Below are 26,529 nucleotides of genomic sequence, written 5' to 3'. Positions count from 1 at the left end.
TTTCGAACACATTTTTTAGTTTTCGTAGAAGGCGCACTTTTATATTGTGTACAATATTCTAGAAAAATGGTGAAGGGAGCCGACATCCCTCCCCCCTCAGAAATCCGGCATTTTCCTACAAGGCTGTTTTGTTTATTCTTTGACTACAAAAACATTCAAGAAAGTTATTATGTCTCGAAGATTAAGCTAACGCTACATGACATGAATGGAGGAGCACTGTCCTACTTTCAGCTTCATTCTCAAGACAAAATCAGTCCAGTGTCAAACTAACACTGCTGCATTTTTACAAGAAAGAAAAAAAAAGTCCTTTGTGCTAAAAATAACCATCTCCATCGGAGACATTGGAACAATAAACAATCAAGAGGCGGCAGAAATGAAAGTGAGCTTTAAAAGATTACCTTGGCAACAGTTTTGCCATCACAAATATTGGAGGCATCTTTCACTCCGTTAACTGAATCTCTCCTCTGCGGACATTGCTTCTTTTTGCGTGGTCGGCCTTTCAAGTTTGGGGCTGGAAAGAAATGAATATTAATGAATATAAAATATTTACCAGAAATTATTTAACCTAATAAATTCTAACTTGATGCCCACATTATAATCTGGACATATATGTGAAATTAAAGCACATACAGTGAAGGAAATAAGTATTTGATCCCTTGCTGATTTTTTAAGTTTGTCCACTGACAAAGACATGAACAGTCTGAAATTTTAAGGATAGGTTAATTTTAACATTGAGAGACAGAATATAAAAAAAAATCCAGAAAATCACATTGTATAAATTATGTATTTTGCAGTGAGAAATAAGTATTTGATCCTCTACCAACCATTAAGATCTCTGGCTCCTACAGACCAGTTAGACGCTCCTAATCAACTCGTTACCTGCATTATAGACAGCTGTCTTACATAGTGACCTTTATAAAAGACTCCTGTACACAGACTCAATCAGTCAGACTCTAACCTCTACAACATGGGCAAGACCAAAGAGCTTTATAAGGATGTAAGGGACAAGATCATAAACCTGCACAAAGCTGTAATGGGCTACAAAACCATAAGTAACATAGTAACATAGTTAGTAAGGCCGAAAAAAGACATTTGTCCATCCAGTTCAGCCTATATTCCATCATAATAAATCCCCAGATCTACGTCCTTCTACAGAACCTAATTGTATGATACAGTATTGTTCTGCTCCAGGAAGACATCCAGGCCTCTCTTGAACCCCTCGACTGAGTTCGCCATCACCACCTCCTCAGGCAAGCAATTCCAGATTCTCACTGCCCTAACAGTAAAGAATCCTCTTCTATGTTGGTGGAAAAACCTTCTCTCCCCCAGACGCAAAGAATGCCCCCTTGTGCCCGTCACCTTCCTTGGTATAAACAGATCCTCAGCGAGATATTTGTATTGTCCCCTTATATACTTATACATGGTTATTAGATCGCCCCTCAGTCGTCTTTTTTCTAGACTAAATAATCCTAATTTCGCTAATCTATCTGGGTATTGTAGTTCTCCCATCCCCTTTATTAATTTTGTTGCCCTCCTTTGTACTCTCTCTAGTTCCAAGTAAGATGCTGGGTGAGAAGGAGACAACTGTTGGTGCAATAGTAAGAAAATGAAAGAAATACAAAATGACTGTCAATCAACATCGATCTGGGGCACCATGCAAAATCTCACCTCATGAGGAAGGTGAGAGATCAGCCTAAAACTACACGGGGGAACTTGGTAATGATCTCAAGGCAGCTGGGACAACAGTCACAAAGAAAACCATTAGTAACACATTACGCCGTTAAGGTTTAAAATCCTGCAGTGTCCACAAGGTACTCAAGAAGGCCCATGTGCAGGCCCGTCTGAAGTTTGCCAATGAACATCTGGATGATTCTGTGAGTGCTTGGGAGAAGGTGCTGTGGTCAGATTAGACAAAAATTGAGGTCTTTGGCATTAACTCAACTCGCCGTGTTTGGAGGAAGAGAAATGCTGCCTATGACCCAAAGAACACCATCCCCACAGTCAAGCATGGAGGTGGAAACATTATGTTTTGGGGGCGTTTCTCTGCTAAGGGCACAGGACTATTTCACCACATCAATGGGAGATTGGATGGAGCCATATACTGTAAAATCCTGAGTGACAACCTCCTTCCCTCCGCCAGGACAATAAAAATGGGTCGTGGCTGGGTCTTCCTGCAAGACAATGACCCAAAACATACAGCCAAGGCAACAAAGGAGTGGCTCAAAAAGAAGCACATTAAGGTCCTGGAGTGGCCTAGCCAGTCTCCAGACCATAAACTCATAGAAAACGTATGGAGGAAGTTGAAGCTCCGAGTTGCCAAGCGACAGCCTCAAAATCTTTATGATTTAGAGATGATCTGCAAAGAGGAGTGGACCAAAATTCCTCCTGACATGTGCGCAAACCTCATCATCAACTACAAAAACGTCTGACTGCTGTGCTTGCCCACAAGGGTTTTACCACCAAGTATTAAGTCTTGTTTGCCAGAGGGTTCAAATACTTATTTCTCACTGCAAAATGCAAATACATTTATATAATTTACACAATGTGATTTTCTGGATTTTATTTTTGATATTCAATCTCTCTATGTTTAAATTAAGCTACCCTTAAAATGAAAGCCTGTTCACGTCTTTATCAGTGGACAAACTTACAAAATCAGCAAGATATTAAATACTTATTTCCTTCACTGTACATGGACTAACAGATTTCAAAATAAAAATTGCATATATCATTGAACAATTTCTTTGACCCAATAAGACTTGTGAACTTACTTTTAAAATCCATGTTGAAGAGACTGTATAATCATGCTATTAAAATGAGCATTTTAGGACTCCAGTTAAAAAGGGTCAGTTCCTCAGTCCAAGCTTATCTCTGCCCACCTAGACTGATTGACAGCGCCTCAGTGCCCCTCCTCCCTGACGATCCTGCAATTTTACACTGCTCAGTACAAGCTGCAGCTGTCAGTGGAGCTGGGTGGGAGTAAATTGAATATTGTTGGCCATCATGAAGAGGAGCTATTCAGCCACCTTACTTATATTCATGAGCAGATTAAGTGTCGCAAATTACTCAGCTGTCAGATCTGGAGAACTTCAGGAAGTCACATAACACAAGGATTGCCCATGCTATGTCAGTGGTCATACAGTGAAATCTAACATTCACAAAGAAGTTACAAAACGTTCCAAAAACCACAGACTGGATAGAACCATAAACTAATATAAAACCAAGCTTAGATTTTACTCCTAAAGGGAAAGACGGAAAGCTGGTATAAAAAAAAAAGATTAATCAGAAACCGATTAAATCAATTAAATGAAGCTTTTGTTTGAAATGTATTTTAAAAAAATACTTGCCAGTTTTTGTTTTTTTACAGATCACAAATAAATATTAAAGATAAAAAAATAGAATATCTTGCAATTTTCATGATAGCCACTGGGGTTTTTTACTCTTGAACTTCCTATTGTTTCAGGAAACAACACATGTATATTAGCCACAATGGTAGACCCTATCTTTTTATAGAAGCATCTAATGAGTATGTGTAAATGTTATTGTGAGAAGAGGGAGAGCAGGGGAGCTGTGATTGTGATTGGTGGATCCTGTGTTATTATCGGTCATTGTTATTCTGCCTCTGCTGGAAAGGAGATTTACTGAAAACTCTTCCTGGAAGTACGAGTCTACCGTAAATGTATTTTTTTTTGCACAATGTATTTTTATGCCACTGTAATTTTTAGCACAATTAATTTTTTTTTTTAAAAGACACTTAACACAAAAATCTGATGTATATAAGAGTTAACTTTCAGATAATAGCTTCCCTGGGCCAGATCATTTCTATTTTCTGATCTTGTTTCCCCTTTTTTTCATGCCTTAATTGACAACACTCAATATCAAGAAATGCTGCCATCTGTTCAAAAAAACTATTTTTCTATATAGAACCTGATACGGAGTGCTTCCCATTTATATATATATATATATATATATATATATATATATATATATATATATATATATATATATATATTATACATATATATATATACATATATATATATATATATATATATATATATATATACACACACACACATTCACATATATATAATTTGTCCCCCAATAAATCATAAAAATATATATATTAAGAACATTTTTTTCCTTTATTGCTCATTTTTCTACTATAACATTGGTATCCATAGTACATAGGTCACTGGCAGAGCTGGGACAGCGTGCTCACGTGATTCCTATGGTTCCTACTGAATCCTCAGCACTGCTGATGCTTCTATTCATTTTGCTGAGCAATATGTAGCTGTAGGAGAAGACAGCATTGGTAATGAACCCCTTCTGTCTTCCTCCTAGGGTCCCTGGCTGTGTCTGCTCCTATTAGATTGCAGGAGCTCTAGCCCAGTCACGTCAAAAATTTACAATAACATTAGGTCAAAGAACAGGAAATTTCTGACACCTGGTCCCTATTGCATTAAAGTTTTAAGGCTTCACTGTCCGGGCATCTAGAAAACATGTCCTTAAGCGAGTGATCATCAGAGCGGCCATGTGATTGTCTGATGCCGAACATGACCGGTCAAGCTGAGATGTCGCTCCATGTAAATCAAGCTTTAAAATAAAGACTTTTAAGATGAAAAGCGCTTTACTATTTTGAGAAAACCAAAGAACAGTCTGACACCAGTTTTTTTGTCCGTAATCTGCCAATCAGCAGAGTAATTCCCCTGCATTGTCCCATTCTGCACTATTTTGGACTGGTTACCATTTAGCTTACATCCATTATCGTGCAATAAAAATGAACAATTAGAAACATATAAAGAAGAATTCCTGGGGAACCAGTCATAATTACAGAACCACTGTGGCCAAATCAGAACAAGGACTTGGAGAAACCTTAGGTATGTCACGCATGAAACAATTGTTACTAGTCCCCAGACAAACATAACTCCGCTTATACATTGAATTCAATAAACTCATTTTGAGTCCATGGGCAATGAATTGTCTCCATTCTACCATTAACCCATCTTTTATGTCAGCGTTCCCAAACCAGATAATCATGGATGAAAACAAAGCAATGCTAAGCTTACCAGTCTGCTGCTAGTTCCATGTCCAAGCATCCTGAGTCCCCTAGCCGGTCTCTATTTCCTAACCATGTTGTGTCATCACATGACCTCTGCAGGCAGTCATAAGTGGCAGTGGTCACATGTATCAACATGTCATTACTAGATCTGGAAGAACGAATACTGCTCAAGAGACTAGGAACGCCTTGACAGGACAGTGGCAGAATATTTTCAAGGTGAGTACATAAGTTTTTTTTGTATTAAAGGGGTTTTCGGAGACTTTAACATTGATGGCCTCTCCTTAAGATAGGTCAACAATGACTGATCAGTACCTCACAGCTCAGCTGTTAAAGGAGTCAGAAGGCCAGGAACTGCTCGGTTACGGAGATCCACAGCATATCGCCATCGGCTATATAGTGGTTGCAGCGGGGTACTGCACATCAATATGTTGCAAATATACAGTACCCGATGGCGGCCACTATCCCGTCGTCAGAGGTGTGCTGTGCAGCTCTGCAACGGAGCATTTCCGGCTGCCACCGACACCAGGAACAGCTGATCAGTGGTGGTGCTCAAGCCACATGTAGTTTTTCAGTTTAATGATGTATAATGGTCGGAAATACTCTGCTTAATGGCCCTCAAGTAGTTGCCTCATCGAGAAGTCTCAAATCTGTTGCTAAAATATAGTATTAATAAGAAAATGACGCAACTTCAATTAATAGATTATTCTAGGCCACCGATACATTGATGATGTCGACCAATGACACAGAGGAGGGTTGTGACCGTTAGAAACAGCAAAAGGCAACCTGTAGGGAGATGCAAAAAAGAAGGCGAAGAGGAGACAGTGTAGAGGGGTCATCCTTACTCTCATTTGCACATGGAAATATGAGAACAATTGGATTAAACTGAAAGGGAGAAGATACAGATTAGATATTAGAAAGAACTTTTTGACAGTGAGAGTGATCAATGAGTGGCACAGGCTGCCACGAGAGGTGGTGAGTTCTCCTTCAATGGAAGACTTTAAACAGAAGCTGGATTTAGTGGTTTAGTGACTCCGGCATTGAGCAGAGGGTTGTATACAATGACCCTGGAGGTCCCTTCCAACTCTAACATTCTATGGTACAAAATCAGTATTTCCACAACATTTCTCCAGGCAGCTTTATAATCCAGTGTCCACTGGAGAATAACGATAGATGAAACACGTCTTTGTCTCTAAAGACACATTTAATGCATTTTTCCCTAATTACAGACCTATTAAATGTCATGCTACTGTTATATTTAAGGCCTGCACGCTATACATTAAAACTACTTTGACTTGGTCATTGCCATCTTCTAATTGGGAAATGTCAATGAGGATCACGAAATGCCTCTCCGCAGGACTTTGTTCAATGTGTTAGTAGCATATTATTTCACGAAAGGCATGTCAAAGTTAAAAAAAAAAAAAAAAAAAGATCCAAACAAGGAATGTGTCACCTGAATGGCAATTATTAACATTTAATGAGTAATGTTCTTTCTAGTACTTTGCAAATAAATGCAACTGACAAACTAACAAGAATTTATCAGAAGCAGGATTCCAAATATGACTTTATACCGGAGGCTGACTCACTCCAGTGACATTCTCACGTATGACTAATCGCTTACTAGAAATACTGTACTTTCTCTAAGGAGATGTTGATTTATTGGCTTATTGTTAAAGTTTGCTTTTTGTTACCAACTTTTCTTTTTTTGTTATCTGTATTGGAACGGAATACATAAAACCTAAAAATGATTGATCAAAGCCCGGGAGAACTGATGAGTGTATAAAATTACATTTTTTCAAAGAATAACACAATAATAATAATAATAATAATAATAATAATAATAATAATAAAAAAGAAGCACAACAGGGCTGACCAGTGAATAACCTACAAGTTAACTTCTGGCTGACATAGCTCATTAATGTATTTCCCAAATTTGGTCATTTATTTGCAGAAGTTGAATAATAACAGAAACTGTCACTGAGTAATCACGAAAACAGATAACAGACGTGAAAGCTTAGTGCCAAGACAATTACATTTCCTACCTCATAGAGCTGCAATCACTCACATTCTAGGCGACATATTATATATACATAGACCATGCCAGGAAAACATCATCTTCCTATGACTATATCACTTATATACAGTACATAGGTAGAAGCATCCTCCATTGTTAGCATTGTCAGAACTCTCAACGCGACATGTATCAATGCACTGCGCATTGTGAGGATTCTCCGGTGTGGGGAGCGGTGATTTGCATACATGCCATCACATGCCAACTAGACTTAGGCAGCTTTGCTCAATGCAAGTGTATTGAGATAGGCTGGACACGTCTAGTTGGAATACAGCCAAAAGTTTGCAAGTTGCATACTCGTTCGTGGTCACATGACCGTCTGGCACCAGAGAATCCTTACAGCGTGCCCTGTCCACATAGAGTGACCGCAGACTTGTATCCTGATGCCGGACAACCCTTTTAAGTGTAATCCATCTATATAGCACAAGAGACACGAAGATGCAATACAAGTAGTGGAGGCAGGCTTGTTTCTGCTTTCAGGACTGTTAAACTGAAATACAGCCCATAACAGTGAGGTAGGCAAACTATTGGATAAGGACAGATGCATTGCATTCTGGGAAGTAGGAGAATGGAAGTTCCAGCACCTATAATGCTGGCAAAATGCTGATGGAGGGAACGTAACACTTAAAAGTAATAAATGTCAAGTTACTGGGCAACTTGTTGAAGGGGGATTTGCTTTTCTACAGTTTTTGTGAAAAGGGACTGGTACACTTTATGGGTTGTCCATGATGTCTGATCGTTGCCATCGTTCTGCTACTAGCAATATGTAGGTTGGATACACAAACCGCAGGATGGAGGGATATGTAGGTGTAGTTATGGGACAGTCAATGGCTTCTTTAGGACAACCATAACTAATTTCACTCAGAACACATTTATAGACTCAATCTTTTTAGGCTGCCAAGCTGCAGTATGATAAGTCTTGTCATTTATTGGAAAAACCCCTCTGTCTAACGTTTGTCTGTACTGTGATCCATACATCTGCTGACAACACCAGTAACCAGCCCAGTACTGCGTCATTATCTATGATACCCCTCCTTCCTGATAACTAATTAATTATCAATACAGCAGAAAATGAAATTTAGGTCAATGCCAGTAAAATCCATACTAATGCAATACATCATTTAACAAAATCTATAGAAGGCGCACTCCTATCAACATTTCTATCCTCTTAATATATTGCAATCATCATATTATACAGCACTGTGTACTTACTATTGCTCATTTTGACGTTCTACCCAGATAATTCCTCTCTTTTCGATCAGGTCTATGACATCATGTGATTAAAAATGGACTAGCTGAATCCTTCTAAGCTCTATGTAGAAACTGGAAATCTCTTTTCTCTACAAGAGTTATCATTAGACCTACAATTCTACATCAATACAAAATCCCTGGCTAGGGGAAGGAGTGGAACAGCTGGGTCAGGATTGAAGGGGAGGTGGAGATGGGCTGCCAGGGACTTTTCAGTGATGTAGAATTGTAGTTCTAATGATGATTCATGTAGAGAAAAGAGATTTCCTGTTTCTACATAGAGCTTAGAAGGATTCAGCTAGTCAATATTTCATTACATGATGTCATAGACCTAACAGAAAAGAGAATAATTAACTGGGTAAAAGGGCAAAATGAGCAATTGTAAGTGCACAGTGCTATATAATATGATTATTGCAATATGTTAAGAGGATAAAATGTTTGCTGGGAGGAGGAGGAGGAGTGCTTCCTTAAGTGCCTCCTAAAATGTGACTTATGCGCTACAGTTATTGGTATAGATTCTACAGACCATTACTTCTATGGCTTCCCATCTCATACAGTATTTACACATCATTAAGCCTCCATTGCTTTTACAGGACCATTCCATTATGCAATTCACCATACATTTATATTTACTCCTTCATACAGACACTCCAATATATGTAATAATACCTGCAAGAAGTCATATATAACTGTCATTACTTACCAAACTAACATATTCACTGAAACATTATCCATTAACAGCACAATGATAACAAAGCGGCAACTACAAGGGTATAAATTTGCCAAGTGGCAACATAGAACTACAAAAGGGCAATTGACCCATTAGTGACATTTCCACATTTAGAAGCATGGCCATCACCTGCATCTGTGTAACAGCAGCCTAATGGGCCCAGACTCTTCTGGTGACCATGATGATCACCAACTACCTGACAGTAACACAACAGCTGCCATGTCTTTACAGGGCACAGATGACTGATAACTCATTGTCACATGACAATGCAAACACTTTAATTCAATGCAAATTGTTTCCATTGTTAATGAAACCCCAGGAGCCAAGCTAAGCATGACATACATTAGCATGGGTGGTGAGTACTCATTTACCAATAAACAGTATTTGTCCATCCATCCATCCATCCACCCACCCACCTATTCATCCATCTACTCATGCATCCACCCATTCATCCATCCATCCAACCATTCATCCATCCATCCACCCATCTATTCATCCATCCACTCATCCATCTACCCCACCATCCATCCTCTAACCAACCAACCAACCCATCCATCCAACCATTCATCCATCGATCCACCCATACATCTACCCAACCATCCAGCTATCCACCCATCTATCCAACCGTCCACCAATCCATCCATCTACCCAACCGTCCACCAATCCATCCACCCATCCATCATCCATCCATCCACCTATCTACCCAACCGTCCACCAATCTATGCAACTATCCATCCACCCAGCTATCCATCCATCCACTTATTAATCCATCCACCCCCATACACTCACCCATTCATCCACCCAAAACTCATCTAACCACCTAGCAATCCATCCACCCATCCATCCATCTACCTATATATCCACCCATCCATCCACCCATCCATCCACCCATCAATCCACCCACCCATCCATCTACCCATCCATCTACCCATCCATCCATACACCTACCCATCCATCCATCCATCCATCCAATCATCCATCTATCCATCCACCCACCCATCCATCCATTCATCCACCAATCCCTTTACTTATTTGCACTGCAGAATGACTTAATACTGAGGGAATACATTGTGTAGCTAATTAATTAACTATTGCTGACAGCAATTTCTGCACAAATATTATCTTCCCGATCTTCTGAGAAATAATTCTGTTTCGTTAATTGTTACTTTTCTTGAATGTAGGAAGACTCGGTGTCCCGTGACGATCCAGGCAAACGATATGCACAGAGAATATTGCAGAGCGCTGAACTTATTGACATGCCCATCAATAATTGACATAATAATTGACGAGAGACACAAGTCATCCTACGGTGATCGCCCAACCTGCAGTCCATCCATCATTTTTATAAGCAGCAGTAAATGCTGACGTATCACAAATTAGTCCTTCCCTTTTTCGCTGCTAACAGTACCAAGTGCACCTCCCTCCTGCATGTCCCAATTTCTCTCCTATGATTCCTCCGTATGAGCTCACACTATCAAATCACATTACATGGTATACATTAATACAAGTAATCATGGAACAGCAAAAAAAAAAAACCTCATCAATCGCTGGCAGCTGAATTACATGACATCCTGATGTAAAGGATTCTGCTCTATTCTCTTGATACATATTATTCAACTACTACCCCCAACAAGAAAAAAATCAGAGGAGCTGTCACCACAGAATCCACAGCAGATCTATCGTCTTTCCTAATTGTTTTTCACTTTAAATTTGTCACACAGAGAACTGGCGACGACGCTCTTTGACAAGTTACATTTACATTTTAATCAGGCTGCAAATACTGTAATTTGGCACTCGCAGAAAATCTGGCTTTTGCAAAGACTTTTTTTTTTCCCATCCTGGGGAAGAACTAAACATGTCAAGCAGATTTTCCCGAGGAGATTGCCATTGTCCAAGCATCTTGCCTCCAAACACACAGCGACATGGTAAAGAACACAAGCGGACGGCTTAAAGTTTGCCCTCTGTATGCAGCCCTGAAACTAACAAGACATAAAACATGCACATTCAGCTCAAATAAATGAAAAAGAGATAAAGGTGGCATTACCCATTCCAGTCGACTAGCATCTGTCTCACTTATATCAGTTCTCAAGAATGCTACACTGCTTTTCACTGCCCATTAAATCCCTGGAAGACTCGACTTGGTGGGATGTGAGCGTAACACAAAATGAACACTTTGAGTATCTGCTGTGCGCTTACACCGCCCCCTCCCCCTCGGCTACAGTACATGACTCCTATAAACACAGATTACATTAGTGGCTAGGGCTGGAGGACTTTAGCTGCTGCCAGTTGAGGCTGCACTACACCACCTTTTCAATGTAGGTTATGACATTTTGCCTTAATTGTTCCTTCTCTCGCTCTTTTTTTTTTTTTGGTGCCCTCTTGGCGGCTTCTGCACTTGATATAGTTTTCATCCCAGCTGACATCACAAGAGCTAAAAACAAACCCATGATGGGAACAGGACCAAAGCGTTAACTGTTTGCAGCCGCCTCCTGTGCCAGACTTGGACTTGGCACAAACAGGGCTCTTGGAGAACAAGAAAAGAAGACTTGATCGCTAGGACGCAAGAAATTCACAACATCATGAGCCTCGAAATAATACTCCTGTCCCCCCGGAGGGCAATAAATTAGGCATTGCATTGTGTATTCATTCATGGCATAGGAAAGTGAAGTGACATCTTGAGAAAGTAACTGTAGACCTATAGAACTAATACATTCTACTAATGTATCGGAGGATCGCTGTTCTTATCTGCGTGCAATTTGTCATTAATATTGTGCTAGGGTCTATTCTTGCTTTGCAATATACTTTATGTGTTACATCAGGATGATTTTTCATCGTAGATCTTCCACTTATACCACTATAAATATATAAGGAGGTGTACGTCACCCATAGGCTTTCACGATGAAAAATAATTAGGCTTTTACAGAAATAGATCAGCTGACGGTGCTATACTATATAGCTGAAAATGTCATGCAGACTTATAACAGCCTCAATACACGACCGGGGGCCTATTTATACATTTGACGGACGAAGCAGAAGCTTTCCCAGGACATGCGGCAAACAGACTGGAAATGCAGACTTAAGATCCCCCATACACATTAGATGGCTGCTGGCCGAGCTATGGTTCGCCCCATCATTTACTTGGCAGCTATCTCGCCCGGTTAGGTCATACACAGGAGCGCTTGGTAAGCCTATGAGAGAGTCATGGCCAGATATGTTGAGCAGCCTATTATTTCTGGCAGCCTCATATCCAACATGTTGGATACTTATCTTCCTTGTAAATCACCTGTCCTGGGGTCCCATACACATCCACCTGTCAATATCGGAAGCTTAGGCCGACATTAGTCCTCATGTGTAGAACTCTTAGTCTTACGTCAATATTTCACCATGATAAAAACTATGGATGCTGGTGGCTCACTCTAAATAAATAGTAAAGGTGTCCAGATTAAAAAAAAAAAAAAACATGGCTGCTCTCTACCCCAAACAGTACCATACCGATCTAGTGATTTTGTTTGTTATTGCTGCTCAACCTTGTTCACATTGATGGAATTGAGTTGTAATACCAGATACAACCCATGTCCAGATGTGGCACTGTTTCTGTGGACAACTTCCTTAGCTACATCATGACTGCCCACAGACTATAAACGTCCAGCCGCTCCACGCTTTACTCTGCAGTGATTATCTATTACGTCACTGCATAGTATAACATAATAATGTACAGCTGAGGAAGTGGAAAGACGGCTGTCAGACACAGGCGGACTCCACATAGAAATAGCAGAGACTGTTTATTTCCATTTCTGTCTTCTCTATCGCTGTATGTATAGCGCTGGACAACGTTGTGTATACAGAATAGGAAACACTGATAGTGCTTCCATCTCCAGCAGGAAAAAAAAGTTGATACTATTTTACTTATATAGCACCAACGTAGTCCACAGCGCTTTACAGACATTGTCATCACTGTCTCCACAATCAAAATTCCCTATTGGAGTGTGGGAGGAAACCAGAGTGCTGAGAGAAAACCCACGCACGCAAACACGGGGAGAACATATAAACTCCTTGCAGATGTTGTCCTTGGTGGGATTTGAACCCAGGACCCCAGCGATGCAAAACAACAGTGCTAACCTCTGAGCCACCAAGCTACCCAATCAAAATTGCTGCTTCTAGCCCCGCCCCTGTAAACAAAGTGTGTCCTATAAATAAAAAAAAAATTGTTACGGAAAGGGCCACAAATTTTAAAATGTGTTTTAGCAGTCCTTTGTGGTCATGAAACAAAAAATGAAAAATATGAAACAAAAGACAAATATTTCCTTTATTTATGCACCAATATTGGCAGATTAATAAAAAGGAGACTCTGCAAATAACATAAAATTAGTTTCCAATTATCATGGGGAAAAAAATGCAAAATTATTTGAATTTCCGAATAAATTTGACATCTGTTTTTACGGTATCAGAATAACCCCATTACAAGATAGATTCCTCAATACCAGATTTGCAGACATCTAAAAAATTCTACATATTATGGGTTAAAAAAAGTTCCAATAGTTCAATTATCTTTACTGCTTCTGAAAATATTGGCATAGTCTTTTGTGATAGTCAGTTTTCAAGAATTAATCCTGGGTTTGCCACCATATTGGTTATCTTAGGAAATATTGCCTTTTTTTGCATTAATTGATTTAATTAATTAATTGATGACAAAGTGTTACTATATATATCTATATATATAATTGTCTAAGAGTAACTTCCGTCTGTCTGTCACGGATATTCATTGGTCGCGGCCTCTGTCAGTCATGGAAATCCAAGTCGCTGATTGGTCATGGCAAAACAGCCACAACCAATCAGCGACGGGCACAGTCCGGAAGAAAATGGCCGCTCCTTCCTCCGGTCAGCGCTCACACAGGCTTAATGGCAGCATTGACCGCGGTGTAACGCACTCGGTTAATGCTGCTATTAACCCTGTGTGACCAACTTTTTACTATTCATGCTGCCTATGCAGCAAGAATAGTAAAAATATCTAATGTTAAAAATAATAAAAAAAATAAAAGATAGTTACATACTCACCCTCCAGAGCCTCCAGATAGAAGCGGCCGGTTACCGATGCTCCTCGCGACGCCCCGGTGACCGCTCCATGCATTGCGGTCTCGCGAGATGATGACGTGCGGTCTCGCGAGACCGCTACATCATCATCTCGCGAGACCGCAATGCAATCTTCAGACCGGAGCACACGACGAGCATTGGGAACCGACCGCTTCGATCCGGAGGCTCCAGAAGGAGATTATGTAACTATTTTTAATTTTAATTCTTTTTTTTTTATATGGTGACATACTACGTGACTGGCCAATATACTACGTGAATGGACAATATACTACATGGCTATGTGCTGTATACTACATGGCTCTGTGCTGTATACTATGTGACTCTGTGCTGTATACTACGTGACTCTGTGCTGTATACTACTTGGCTCTGTGCTGTATACTACGTGGCTGGCCAATATACTATATGACTGGGCAAGCTGGGCAATATACTACGTAGCTGGGCAATATACTATGTGACTGGGCAATATACTACGTGAACTACGTGGCTGGGCAATATACTGCGTGGCTGGGCAATACACTACCTGGCTGGGCAATATACTACGTGGCTGGGCAATATACTGCGTGGCTGGACAATATACTACGTGGCTGGGCAATATACTACGTGACTGGGCAATATACTACGTGGCTGGGAAATATACTACGTGGCTGGGAAATATACTACGTGGCTGGGCAATATACTACCTGGCTGGGCAATATACTACGTGGCTGGGCAATATACTACGTGGCTGGGCAATATACTATGTGGCTGGGCAATATACTATGTGGCTGGGCAATATACTGCGTGGCTGGGCAATATACTACCTGGCTGGGCAATATACTACGTGGACATACATATTCTAGAACACCCAATGCGTTAGAATCGGGCCACCATCTAGTATATACATATGTATATGTATATATATCTATATATATCTATATACTGTATATATACATATTCCGTACACACACACATACATATAACACTGTTACAGTTTGTAAATAAATTACTTGATACTGTTGTATGCATTAGGCATGAGTGAGACTATTATATATTGTCTTAGATTAGTATAATATATATAGATTAGAATAGTCTCATTTATGTCTGATGTATAGAACAGTAGCATGTAATTCATACATTTGCTGGAGAATAGCAGTTTATGGCATCGGCTTGTTGTATTAGTGTGTGGTTTAGCAGTTTGTGGCTTTTGCAGTCCTGTACGTTCAGTTAGCTGTGGTTTCTGTAATAATCTATATCTGTAAGTCTGCAGAAGGTCATGTAAACACACGAAAGAACCAAGTATTCTGTATATAAAGTGTTAAATGTCACCACTGTGTAAATATACAGTATAGGAAACTATGACAGGAGGAAAGTGTTTCCTTCAATCAATAAGAAGATAAAGGCTCCTTTTCATATTAACTCAGTTTACAGTTACAATATTTCATTCAGGTATCACATGTCATCAATAACGAATGACCGTCCTCACTGAGACCTTTGTAGAAGTTAGATATTTGGTATTATATACGACACTACAGTAAACTGTAAAGCAATAATGAACATAATGCACACACAATTATATATATATATATATATATATACACACAGAGAGAGAGGAAACGTCGCAGCACAGGACGGATAGACATGTTAATTAAATCAAATGATGGAAAAATGGAAATTGCGGTACATTTTCGTAACATCTCAATGTCTTCAAATATTGATTATGAGCGCCATATGCAGAAATCCCCGCACTTACAGCCTTGGTTGCTATGAATGAGGTTATTAATGGTTGTCTGAGTAATGTTCTGCTATGCTGAATGCACTTGTGCACACAAATACGGTAATCAAGATCCGCTGCTGGCAGCTCCTTTTGCAATTCCAGATGTGCATGTGCCAAGCGATGACACGGAGCGTAAGAAACGCTAATATTATATTTCCACAACTTTTTGGTGCTGCAATTTCAATGTTGAGGAGTATAAAAGTATCTTACAGTAGATGATATCAGAATATAGTGGTTGGAGTGAAAAGAAGAACATGTAGTCAGCAATTCTAGCACACTAATATTGATATGGTGCATATGATTCAATGTGAGATTACAGACCTGTAAAGGAGAAGGAATGCTAAGCATCATGCGGCTTTTATGCACAAAGTGGATGAGCAGGAATGTGGTCGACTGACTCCTGTTCGGTGCATCCCTGCATGATAATGCAATTGCAGAAAGCACTTGATTAGTCTGAAAAGCAGATTTCACAAGGCTGTTTTCAAGTGGGAAATCAAACATGAACGTAGTTTATGGTGAACAAAAGATCCACTGTATGAAAAAGCCTCCGAAAGAAATGAGCAAAATAAATGTGGATAAAATATTCACAAAAATAAAGCAAAAAAAATAGCAACATTAATCTTCTACTATCAATAAGAACTACTGAAAATAGCCCCTATAGTTAAAAATGTTCGTGACATAAAGTATAAAAAGCAATCAACAATGTGCAGGACACAAAAGCAAAAAAAAATATTACTTTATTTAGGATGATAAATATATACAAGATGCTTATGTTAAAAAAGAGGAGAGAATAATACTAAAGAAATGCAGAGTCATAGGCAATTGGTGGGTGAAGTGGAAACATGTTGCTAAATAAGCAGAATAAATAAATCCATCTGATAAATACATAAGTAAAAAAGTGAATAAACACTGTACATAAATAAATATGTAAGTGGAAAAGCGCAAGATAATGTTGCAGGCAGTACATCAATAAATTATGTTCTGGCTAAAAATAAAGTGCAAGGCCAGCTAAAACAAATACGTATGAAAATGAACATATCTGCCTGAAAGGAGAATATAGGGGCCAAAGAGAGGCTTAGAGAGTGGAGATTAAAAAGTCCTAAATAGGGAGTAAAATACCAAAATGGTATTAGAAGGGTTCACCCACCAACGCCTACCCCAATGTGTGTTTCGCCAATGGCTTCATCTGGGGTCAGTTTCTTCTGTTTGTTTGTTAGGCAATCCCTGCATGTGGTGCGGCTGTCGAACAGACGCGGGGACTAGAACGTATTTTTTGAGCACGCCGAAGTCACTCGGTTAGCACTTGAGCATGCTCAGATAACGCCTTATCCGGGCACGTTCACTCATCACTATTCTCCAGTCACTGCGAAATTAAGAATTGTTGTATATACGCCTTTACCTTAATTTGCTTCTTACATTCTCGGACACTATTTCAATATTCAGTTCGTGCTCCTTCAAAGAGATTGTGTAACCGGATCAGAGACAGGGAAGGGGGCTGGCTTGGCTAATGAGCTGCATTGCTCCTTCATCAGGCTATAATACACAGAGGGAGGAGGATGTCAGGATGTCATAGAGAGCTACACTGGGGCGTACTTGACAGATAATAGAATTTTACAGTAAGAACATATAAAATATTTTAGATCCATACTGATAGATCTCTTATGGAACCTCCCTTCCTCCATCAGCCTATGAATAATAATAACAATAATAATAATAATGAAGCTGCAGTGATATAATGGAGCAGAACACGCGGCACGTAATTACAACCGTTTCACTTTCACTCACAGTTTCCACCCTGTAATTTCTAGAACTCATGAATTGTGTAAAACAATTACCGCACTAGATGGAAAGATGACTTTAGTTTATCGCTGTCTTGTGCAATAGCCTCTCCATGCTCACCGCTGATGGTGACAACTGGCCGACGGGAAAGCAGATTTCTTACACATTAACTTAGCCAGAAGCAACATTTTGCAACTGCAGCAAGACACTTAGGAAAATGGAGCTGTCCTTTCGTTTCCAATTATGTAGGGTATAGTTGGATCCATTCATGACGTTGCAGAGCATTTCACAATTACATATCCCGGCACAGACAACGGCCACCACCGACGCGGCACAAGCAGTTTCAAATAGTTTATAAATTAAAATATTGATTTTCCTTCTGCTTGAAACGATCACAATATTTTCGTAGCCTAAAATAGAGGCGGCCTCTCCTTAGATTAGGCCATCGGTGTGTGATCAATGGAGGTTGGAGCCCAATGAACCATGCCCATCAACAGAATGGAATAGTCTGGCTCACAAGTGAAAGGGACTGAGTTGCAGTACCAATCACAACCACACGGGGTGCAAGTGTTCACAAAGTCTATACAGTTTCCACATTTGGATGTTACAGTCATTGCAAAAATATGAACTTCCCCTCAAAGTGCATTCAAATCAAGTACGGATTGGGACTGAAATTCAGCCCTGGCATTTGAAATCACACAGGCCCATGCTGTCCCCGTCCCCAAGCACCACATGGGATATATTACTAATACTACCCTGGATGGAGGAAGGGAAGGATTTTCTACAAGACCAATATACTAATGATACCCGTGGCCTGCTGCGGTAAGTGACGGACTCAGCAACTTTGTGCTCTATCACAACTCTTAACAGTGTGGATGTCTTGAGAACACGGAATTCTGTTAACAACGTAGCAGACAACGCAGCCCTTGACCAGACAGGCCTTTCTGGCATTTGCCAGAATTGCCAGATGGCCAGTCCGGCCCTGATTCAAATGGACACATAGCGGGCATATTTTCCCAGCTGTGTTATGGCTTTAACATGGACCATAAAAAACAGCCACTCTACGGTCACATGAATGAACGCAACTACTGATCAGCCATCTTGTAGGGGAGGGGTAAAATAAAAATATATAAGATGTTCCACTTGCGATAGAGATGCAGATCAGCTGATATGTCACGGATAGTCTATCAATGAACCCCTTTGAACCCTAATCATTAACTTTAATGGGAATTATTCTACATTATTATGTCAATTGTATCATTGATTAACATTAATGGGGTTGTCCGGCCTTAGGGTACAAGTTTACAGTCTTTGAATCTTCACACTGCGAGCATTTTTCGGTGTCAGCTCCGGTGGGCGCCTGACTGCAGGTTATGTGATTTGTATACATATGGACACATGCCAACTAGATGGTTGCAACCTTGCTCAATGGGAATGTATTGAGCAAAACCAGACAAGTCTAGTCAGCATGTACTATGCAAATCACATACTTGCAACTCCGAAGAATCCTCACAGTGCACAGTGTGCGTGATGTGGGCACTCACAAGTCTGCAGTCACATAGAGTGACAGAGTGACTGCAGACTTGTAGCCTCAGGCCGGATACCCCCTTTTAGAAGCTTTATAATATCCTAATATGGGCATATGAAATAACGAATAATGAAATATACGCTTCCCCTCTAACAGATGATTGATACAGATTTTTTTACTGTATGACATTACAAATCCCACAAAGATACTTTGACAAAAAAAACGATTGGCACTGGTTGTGTTTGGTTGGTTAGATCTGATTTGCATGCCACATTAGCCAATTATTTCATAGTGAACAAGTCTGTGGGAACGGCATTCACCTCCTGAGCGAGAAGCAGAAACTCGAGGCCGTCAGCATTACACTAACTGCAACATGTTGTGCAAGAGATATTTTACCGATCGCCATGAAAGATTTATCTGCCTGTGCAATCTGAGTCGGGCTCCTTTCACGAGGCCATTTCACCTGCTGCTCTGCGTGTGTTTATGGCTTTATATCGAAGTTTAGTGCCGTCCCTGAATACGAGGCCCCGAGTGCCGGCCAACTAGTAAGAGCCGCTGACTGCTAGATCCGACAATCCCAGATCAAAGTGTGGCGCTGTGCGAGCTAATGGGCTGCTCAGATGTTAGGACGGGGATTAATAAGTTACAATTAACATTCGTTTCCATGTGCAGAGATTAAATAGGTGTATGAAAATGTCTCATCAGAACGTAAAGCTGGAAGAAAAGCCCAACAGGTCTAATCGTCATACATGTAATCTGATTATGTGACCCGCAGACATTGGAATACAATGGAGCAAAATGAGCGAAGAAGAGTTATACACATTTCTGTAAAAATTAAAATAACATTACAATTATCTAATGGTGGTCTTAAAATAAAACTAAACGCATACCTACCTACCGGACCCCCACAGCTCCTCAGCACTGCTGCTGGTGTCCCTTTCCTCTTCTGGCAGGGAAGTGACCACTGCAGCCAATCAGTGACCATTGATTGCGGCTAGTTCTATCTGAGCCAGAAGAAAAGTCTAGGAAACGGTTTCCTTCGGGTCAGATTGAACGCAGCTGTTGATTGCCTGCAGCGGTCATTTCCATTTGAATTAAAAGAGAAGACTAGGAAACTGTTTACTTTGGCTCAGATTGAACAAAGCTATTGATTGTCTGCAGTGGTCAGTTCCATCTGAGCTAACAGAGAGGTCTAGGAAACGGTTTCCTTTGGCTCAGATTGAACGTAGCCATTGATTGTCTGCAGCGGTCAGTTCCATTTGAGCTAAAAGAGAAGACTAGGAAACTGTTTACTTTGGCTCAGATTGAATAAAGCCATTGATTGTCTGCAGTGGACAGTTCCATCTGAGCTAACAGAGAGGTCTAGGAAACGGTTTCCTTTGGCTCAGATTGAACGTAGCCATTGATTGTCTGCAGCGGTCAGTTCCATTTGAGCTAAAAGAGAAGACTAGGAAACTGTTTACTTTGGCTCAGATTGAACAAAGCTATTGATTGTCTGCAGTGGTCAGTTTCATCTGAGCTAACAGAGAGGTCAAGGAAACTTTCCTTTGGCTCAGATTGAAAGCAGCTGTTGATTGTCTGCAGCGGTCCACCACTGAGTTTCCTCTGCCACTCTTGGTGTTTGATATTGTCTGCAGCTCTGATGTGTCTGGACACGGGCGATAGAGCATGGACTGACCGCGGGTTCTCCAGAACTGAGCGTAATAGCCCCATAGAAATACATGAAGCTGTCACACTCGGGTGGGAGAGTCGCGGACAGGCCTTGCATTGCAGTTTGGGTCTCCATTGTATTTAACAAGGTTCGGGTTCTGATTCAAGTTCAGGTACAGTTCTGGTACTCACGGGTCCGCCCTAGTTACAAACTCATCATTCAATCAGAATGAGCTCACTGATGGATTCTTAGCTAACTCATTTTGCAGCCAGCAACAAACAGTGCAACTCAAAGGCTGAAAAAGGCAAAACGTGCAAAATTCTTATTGAAAACCAGTTGCAAAAATGATTTTTAGCCCAAATTCCATGCATGTAAGTAAAAGAAAAATGTCCATAAAGACTTGTTCACATGTTCAGTATCTGGTCAGATGCTGGTATAGTTTAATGCGTCGGCGCTGGGGGGGGGGGGATTTGGCGCTGGCGGGGGAGTTGGTGCTGGTGGCAGGCAACTGGCTGGGGGCCCTTGGGGGAGTGGGGGGCCCTAGGCAGCTGCCTGTTCTGCCTGCCGCTAATGCCGGCCCTGGTTAAACCTATCAGGAGTGTAACCCCCACCGGCACCTGATGTATGACCCTCATAACGTACCCTCTGATATTCACATAAATCTAGCGTGAGATCAGTGTGATCGGCGAGATTATTCCGCCTCTGTACCGTGTCTAAGTGATTATAGAGATCCCAATAAACGCTGCAAATGAAGATACAGGACATTCAGGGAGCCGCCTGGAGGAGAAGAACGATTTGCTCCTGTTACACAACCGCACTCCTTCATGTCTCAACACAAACTATTTTTCAGATGTTTTCCTTGTTCCACAATCCGTACATTAGAGATCACGATCAGCTTGCAGTTTCTGCCTCTCAGACAATAATCTTTTATAGTAAACTTGATGACTCACGAAAGGTAATTACAGGGTAAAGTCATTTCCACGCGGATCCAAGTTTTTAATCTTTCGCTTGTATCCTCGTTAATAACACATGGCTGGAATACTGCGGCGCTATGAACTCACCACACATGTCGCAGGATAGGACACGGCGTAGCTAGGAAAATAAAAAACTTCTATTTACAAGATACTCTGTGTTTTATTTCTTGGAGGGATTGGGATTGGGCTAAAAAGGGTTAAATGTTTTATGTTTCCCAGGCAGTAAAATCAACCTTCCAAAGCAGAAATCTCTCAGGTGCCCTCTGGTGTTCAAGTACTGCAAGTGGAAGCAGCCGCCGCTATAAACAATACTGAGGAACCTGAACAGTGTAAGGGCTCATTCAGACAGCAGAGACAAAAAACTGACCAAGATTCAACAGCCTTTTTAATAAAGTTTCATCAAAGTTTGATCAGTTTTTGGCACGTTTGAAAAAAAAAATTATTAAGATTTCTCAATCTTCTATCAATAAGTTGGATAAAAACGAGTAGCACACGGATGGCATCTGAGTATTGTCTGATTTTTTCTTGGGACCATAGACTTGTATTGGTGATTTTGATCTGAGCCAAAAATAAAACAAAAGGCTCAAACTTTACAATCATTTTTTTTGTCTTGTTTTTATTCATTGTCATTTTTTTGGCGCCAAGTTCTTTAAAATGGCCATTGTTACTCATGAATTTGGTGCAAAGTTTAAAATGATTTTTTTTCTGTCTTGAACAGCTTTTGTGACTTTTTGGCACCAAAAACATTATGTTTTGTAAAACGGCACAACAATTGCTTCAAAATACTAGCATACTAAAAAAAAGACACCAGGGAAGGAGTGAAGTTCTGCCAAAATTTGCAAATTTTCTTCTTTTTAAAAAAAAAAAAAAAAGTTGAAATTGATGAAACAGACGAAAACATCTGGAATGGCTAAACTCTGCCCACAAAGCAGAAAACAAGACAAAAAAAAAGGCAGTCACATACAAAATAGACTTTACAAAAAGCTGCAATTATAATAATGAATTGGATGCGAATAAAAAAAGGCACAAAACTAAGCAAAAAACAGACCGAAAGACAATGAAGAATCAAGACCTATATAATAGAATTTATTCTCCAGCAAGAGGGTCAATAGAGAAGCTTATATGGATGCCATTTGTACATGAATTTCTACACTATACTACTACTGTACCTGCGAGTTTCCAATTTTACAAGGAACATCAGCTCACAAAGAGGACCAGCTCACATGGAGGACCAACTCACATGGAAGACCAGCTCACATGGAAGACCAGCTCACATGGAGGACCAGCTCACATGGAGGACCAACTCACATGGAGGACCAGCTCACATGGAGGACCAACTCACATTCAAGACCAGCTCACATGGAAGACCAGCTCACATGGAAAACCAGCTCACATGTAGGACCAGCTCACATGGAGGACCAGCTCACATGGAGGACCAACTTACATTCAAGACCAGCTCACATGGAAGACCAGCTCACATGGAGGACCAGCTCACATGGAGGACCAACTCACATGGAGGACCAACTCACATGGCGGACCAGCTCACATGGCGGACCAGCTCACATGGCGGACCAGCTCACATGGAAGACCAGCTCACATGGAAGACCAGCTCACATGGAGGACCAGCTCACATGGAGGACCAGCTCACATGGAGGACCAGCTCACATGGAAGACCACCTCACATGGAAGACCACCTCACATGGAAGACAAGCTCACATGGAGGACCAGCTCCCATGGAAAACCAACTCACATGGAAGACAAGCTCACATGGAGGAGCAGCTCACATGGAGCACCAACTCACATGGAGGACCAACTCACATGGAAGACCACCTGACATGGAAGACAAGCTCACATGGAGGACCAGCTCACATGGAAGACCACCTCACATGGAAGACAAGCTCACATAGAGCACCAATTCACATGGATGACCACCTCACATGGAAGACCACCTCACATGGAAGACAAGCTCACATGGAAGATAAGCTCACATGGAAGATAAGCTCACATGGAAGACAAGCTCACATGGAAGATAAGCTCACATGGAAGATAAGCTCATATGGAAGACAAGCTCACATGGAGCACCAATTCACATGGAGGACCAACTCATATGGAAGACCACCTCACATGTTGGACCAACTCAGTGTGCCTATGGGTTACAGCCTAAATTCAATAGCGAGACTATAATAGAAGATTGTGATTTAAAGGGTTTTGTTTCATCTTCTTTCTTCCAGAGGGTATAACATTTCTGCCTTCAGAGTTCCTTTGTGTCAGGGGTGGGTTCTTATAGGAGTTAGGCAGAACTTTATTGATTTTTTACTATGGGCCTAAGACCTCATAGGCAGGTCGTTACTAACTACCTGTTAGTTCTTAGGTCCATAGTAAAAAAAAAAATTGCCAACTACCTGCCCATAGCAAATCTCTGTCAAACAGAGTGAACCCTGACCATTCCAGCAGGCGATCCTTCGGCTTCCACTGACAGAGCAGCAGCTTCTCTTACGCTCTGCTCTGTTGACGGGACATGGCAATATCATGGGGATTGCCAGCCAAGTTGCGAGAAGCCGGCTGTCAATCAGCATGATGTTGAACACCTCAACAAAGCAGCCCGGAAGAGAAACATCTGATGTGCTGACATGGAGCAGCTGAATCGCTGTCAGGAGCGGTAGATGACCATTCTTAGCTTAAACCAGATAGTTAGCAACTACCTGTCTGTTAGTTTTTCCACTCAGAGTAAAAACAATGTTAGTCCTGGATGACTCCTTTTATAAGAGGTAATTTGCAGCGTTGCTTTTTTTCACAAACACTTTGCCATTTTACAAAACAAAGAACATGTATCACTTCCTTTAAGCAATTTACTTTATACAATACTTAGATATTTGTTTAAGTTTACTTGTATTTAATTGAAATTCACCCACAAATATGTAAAAAGGATTTCATATACTACATTAGCCTTAGAGACTGCAAAGAAAACAAATGACTAATACTAAAGATCGCTGAAACAAACAAAAACATTCTATTCCCTACTGAGTTTTCACAATTAAACTCGCAGTTCTGTCGAGCAGCGCAGTATAAATTCATCTGAAAACAGTGCAAAAGAGTTCATCCGTCACAGTGTTTGCAGAGAGGCAGCAATATTCAATGTGCTCGATTGCGCAAAACTATTTATCATGAAACAAAATAGCCAAGTTGCCAAATACCAGATACTAGAAATGTCTTTCTGAAGGCAACAGTTTTCCTTGTAACATATTTGAGATGCTACATAATAAGACCAGAGGAGGAATATTTACATTCCTACTTCACGGAAATAACCCCCACATGGAGGACGGAGTAAATCTATAAAAATAAAATAAATTCCTGAACAAAATCTAGCAGCTGCAATGTAAAGGAGTATTCTCATCTCATACATGTAGGGCAAGTCCACCAGATAGGAAATAAATGTATGGTAAGTAGATGAGGGTCTCACTTATGGGACATGTCGTTATTTGGAGAACTGGGCTCAGCTGAAAGGCGTCTTAGAACCTTTGTTTTTTTTCTTGTTTAAACACAAGTTACTACTTGGAGGCATTTTTAAGACATTGATTTGGTTTTTGAAATTCCAAACCCACAGACCAACACCCCGTACAACAGAGGTGTCAAACTGCATTCCTCAAGGGCTGCAAACAGGTCATGTTTTCAGGATTTCCTTGTACTGCACAGGTGATAATTTAATCACCTACACACATAATGATTGCAGCACCTTGTGCAAAGCTAAGGAAATCTTGAAAACACGCATGGTTTGCGGCCCTCGAGGAATGCAGTTTGACACCCCTGCCGTACAACTTCTGGAAGCTGCATATTTTGGAAATGTGGCCGGATCAAAGGCCCTCACACACGACATTCTCGTTGTTCCAAGTTGACAGTTTGAGATGGGGATGGGCAGCCATGTATATGGGGGCTTTGGGACTCTCCCCTGGTACTTGATTTTAGGAGAGTGAAAGAAGGATCGGCTGGTTGAATTTTAATGTTCTGCATAAAATAACTCATGGTGTCTGGCCGCAGCTTATTCCAATCTTCCCGTACAGAAGAGATGCATGCTCAGCCAAATCCAGCATATGTGTGTATATGGAGGCAAAGGTAATAGCAATTGGTTGACACTTATCTAAGGCCACGTTCACACAGTCAGTATTTGGTCAGTATTTTACCTCAGTATTTGTAAGCCAAAAACATGAGTGGAACAATCAGAGGAAACGTAAAATAGAAACACGTCACCACTTCTGTATTTTTCACCCACTCCTGTTCATGGCTTACAAATTCTGATGTAAAATACTGACCTGTGACTGAAAGAACAAGGCTGCCGGGAGGACAAGGGAGAACTTTATAGTTAATTTCCTCCTGGCAGTGGGGCTCTCAGTGTGGGTGCAGCATGGTGTCAGAACGCTATTAACCTGCAGAATGAGCCCTTACCTGAAGGTTAATAGTGTTACGGTATTTTATATGGCAGGTTCTCTTTAATTAAAACTATCCTGAAGGCATTTTTCAAGGGGGGCACTATTTGGGGGCAAGAGTATTGCTCTATCACCCTCTGTACCCCGATGGGTGCTCTAAACATGACCAATAGCTTCATAGTGAAAAAGATTTATGAAAAAGCTATCTGACTTATTTACCTAAACAA

The 26,529-nt window shown here is 40.7% G+C and overlaps 1 protein-coding gene across 2 annotated transcripts in view; it reads right to left on the bottom strand.

Annotated features, from left to right (window-relative positions):
• ARID5B (AT-rich interaction domain 5B) overlaps positions 1 to 26,529 on the bottom strand; it is a 339,225-nt gene that overhangs the window by 67,520 nt on the left and 245,176 nt on the right. The window contains exons 1-2 of one of the 2 annotated variants that reach the window (XM_069753620.1): positions 11,150 to 11,271; positions 399 to 511 (exon numbers count right to left, since the gene is read on the bottom strand). In XM_069753620.1, the coding sequence (XP_069609721.1) occupies positions 399 to 511; positions 11,150 to 11,153 (117 nt within the window). In that variant the 5' untranslated portion in view covers positions 11,154 to 11,271. Of the gene's footprint in view, positions 1 to 398; positions 512 to 11,149; positions 11,272 to 26,529 lie in introns of those variants that run through there. The other variant, XM_069753619.1, reaches the window with a different exon arrangement.

Source organism: Ranitomeya imitator, chromosome 2 (assembly GCF_032444005.1).
Source record: "Ranitomeya imitator isolate aRanImi1 chromosome 2, aRanImi1.pri, whole genome shotgun sequence".
In the NCBI taxonomy this organism is placed as follows: Eukaryota; Metazoa; Chordata; class Amphibia; order Anura; family Dendrobatidae; genus Ranitomeya; species Ranitomeya imitator.
Note: the sequence above shows the minus strand (reverse complement) of the source record. Positions and strands in the feature narration are given on the sequence as shown.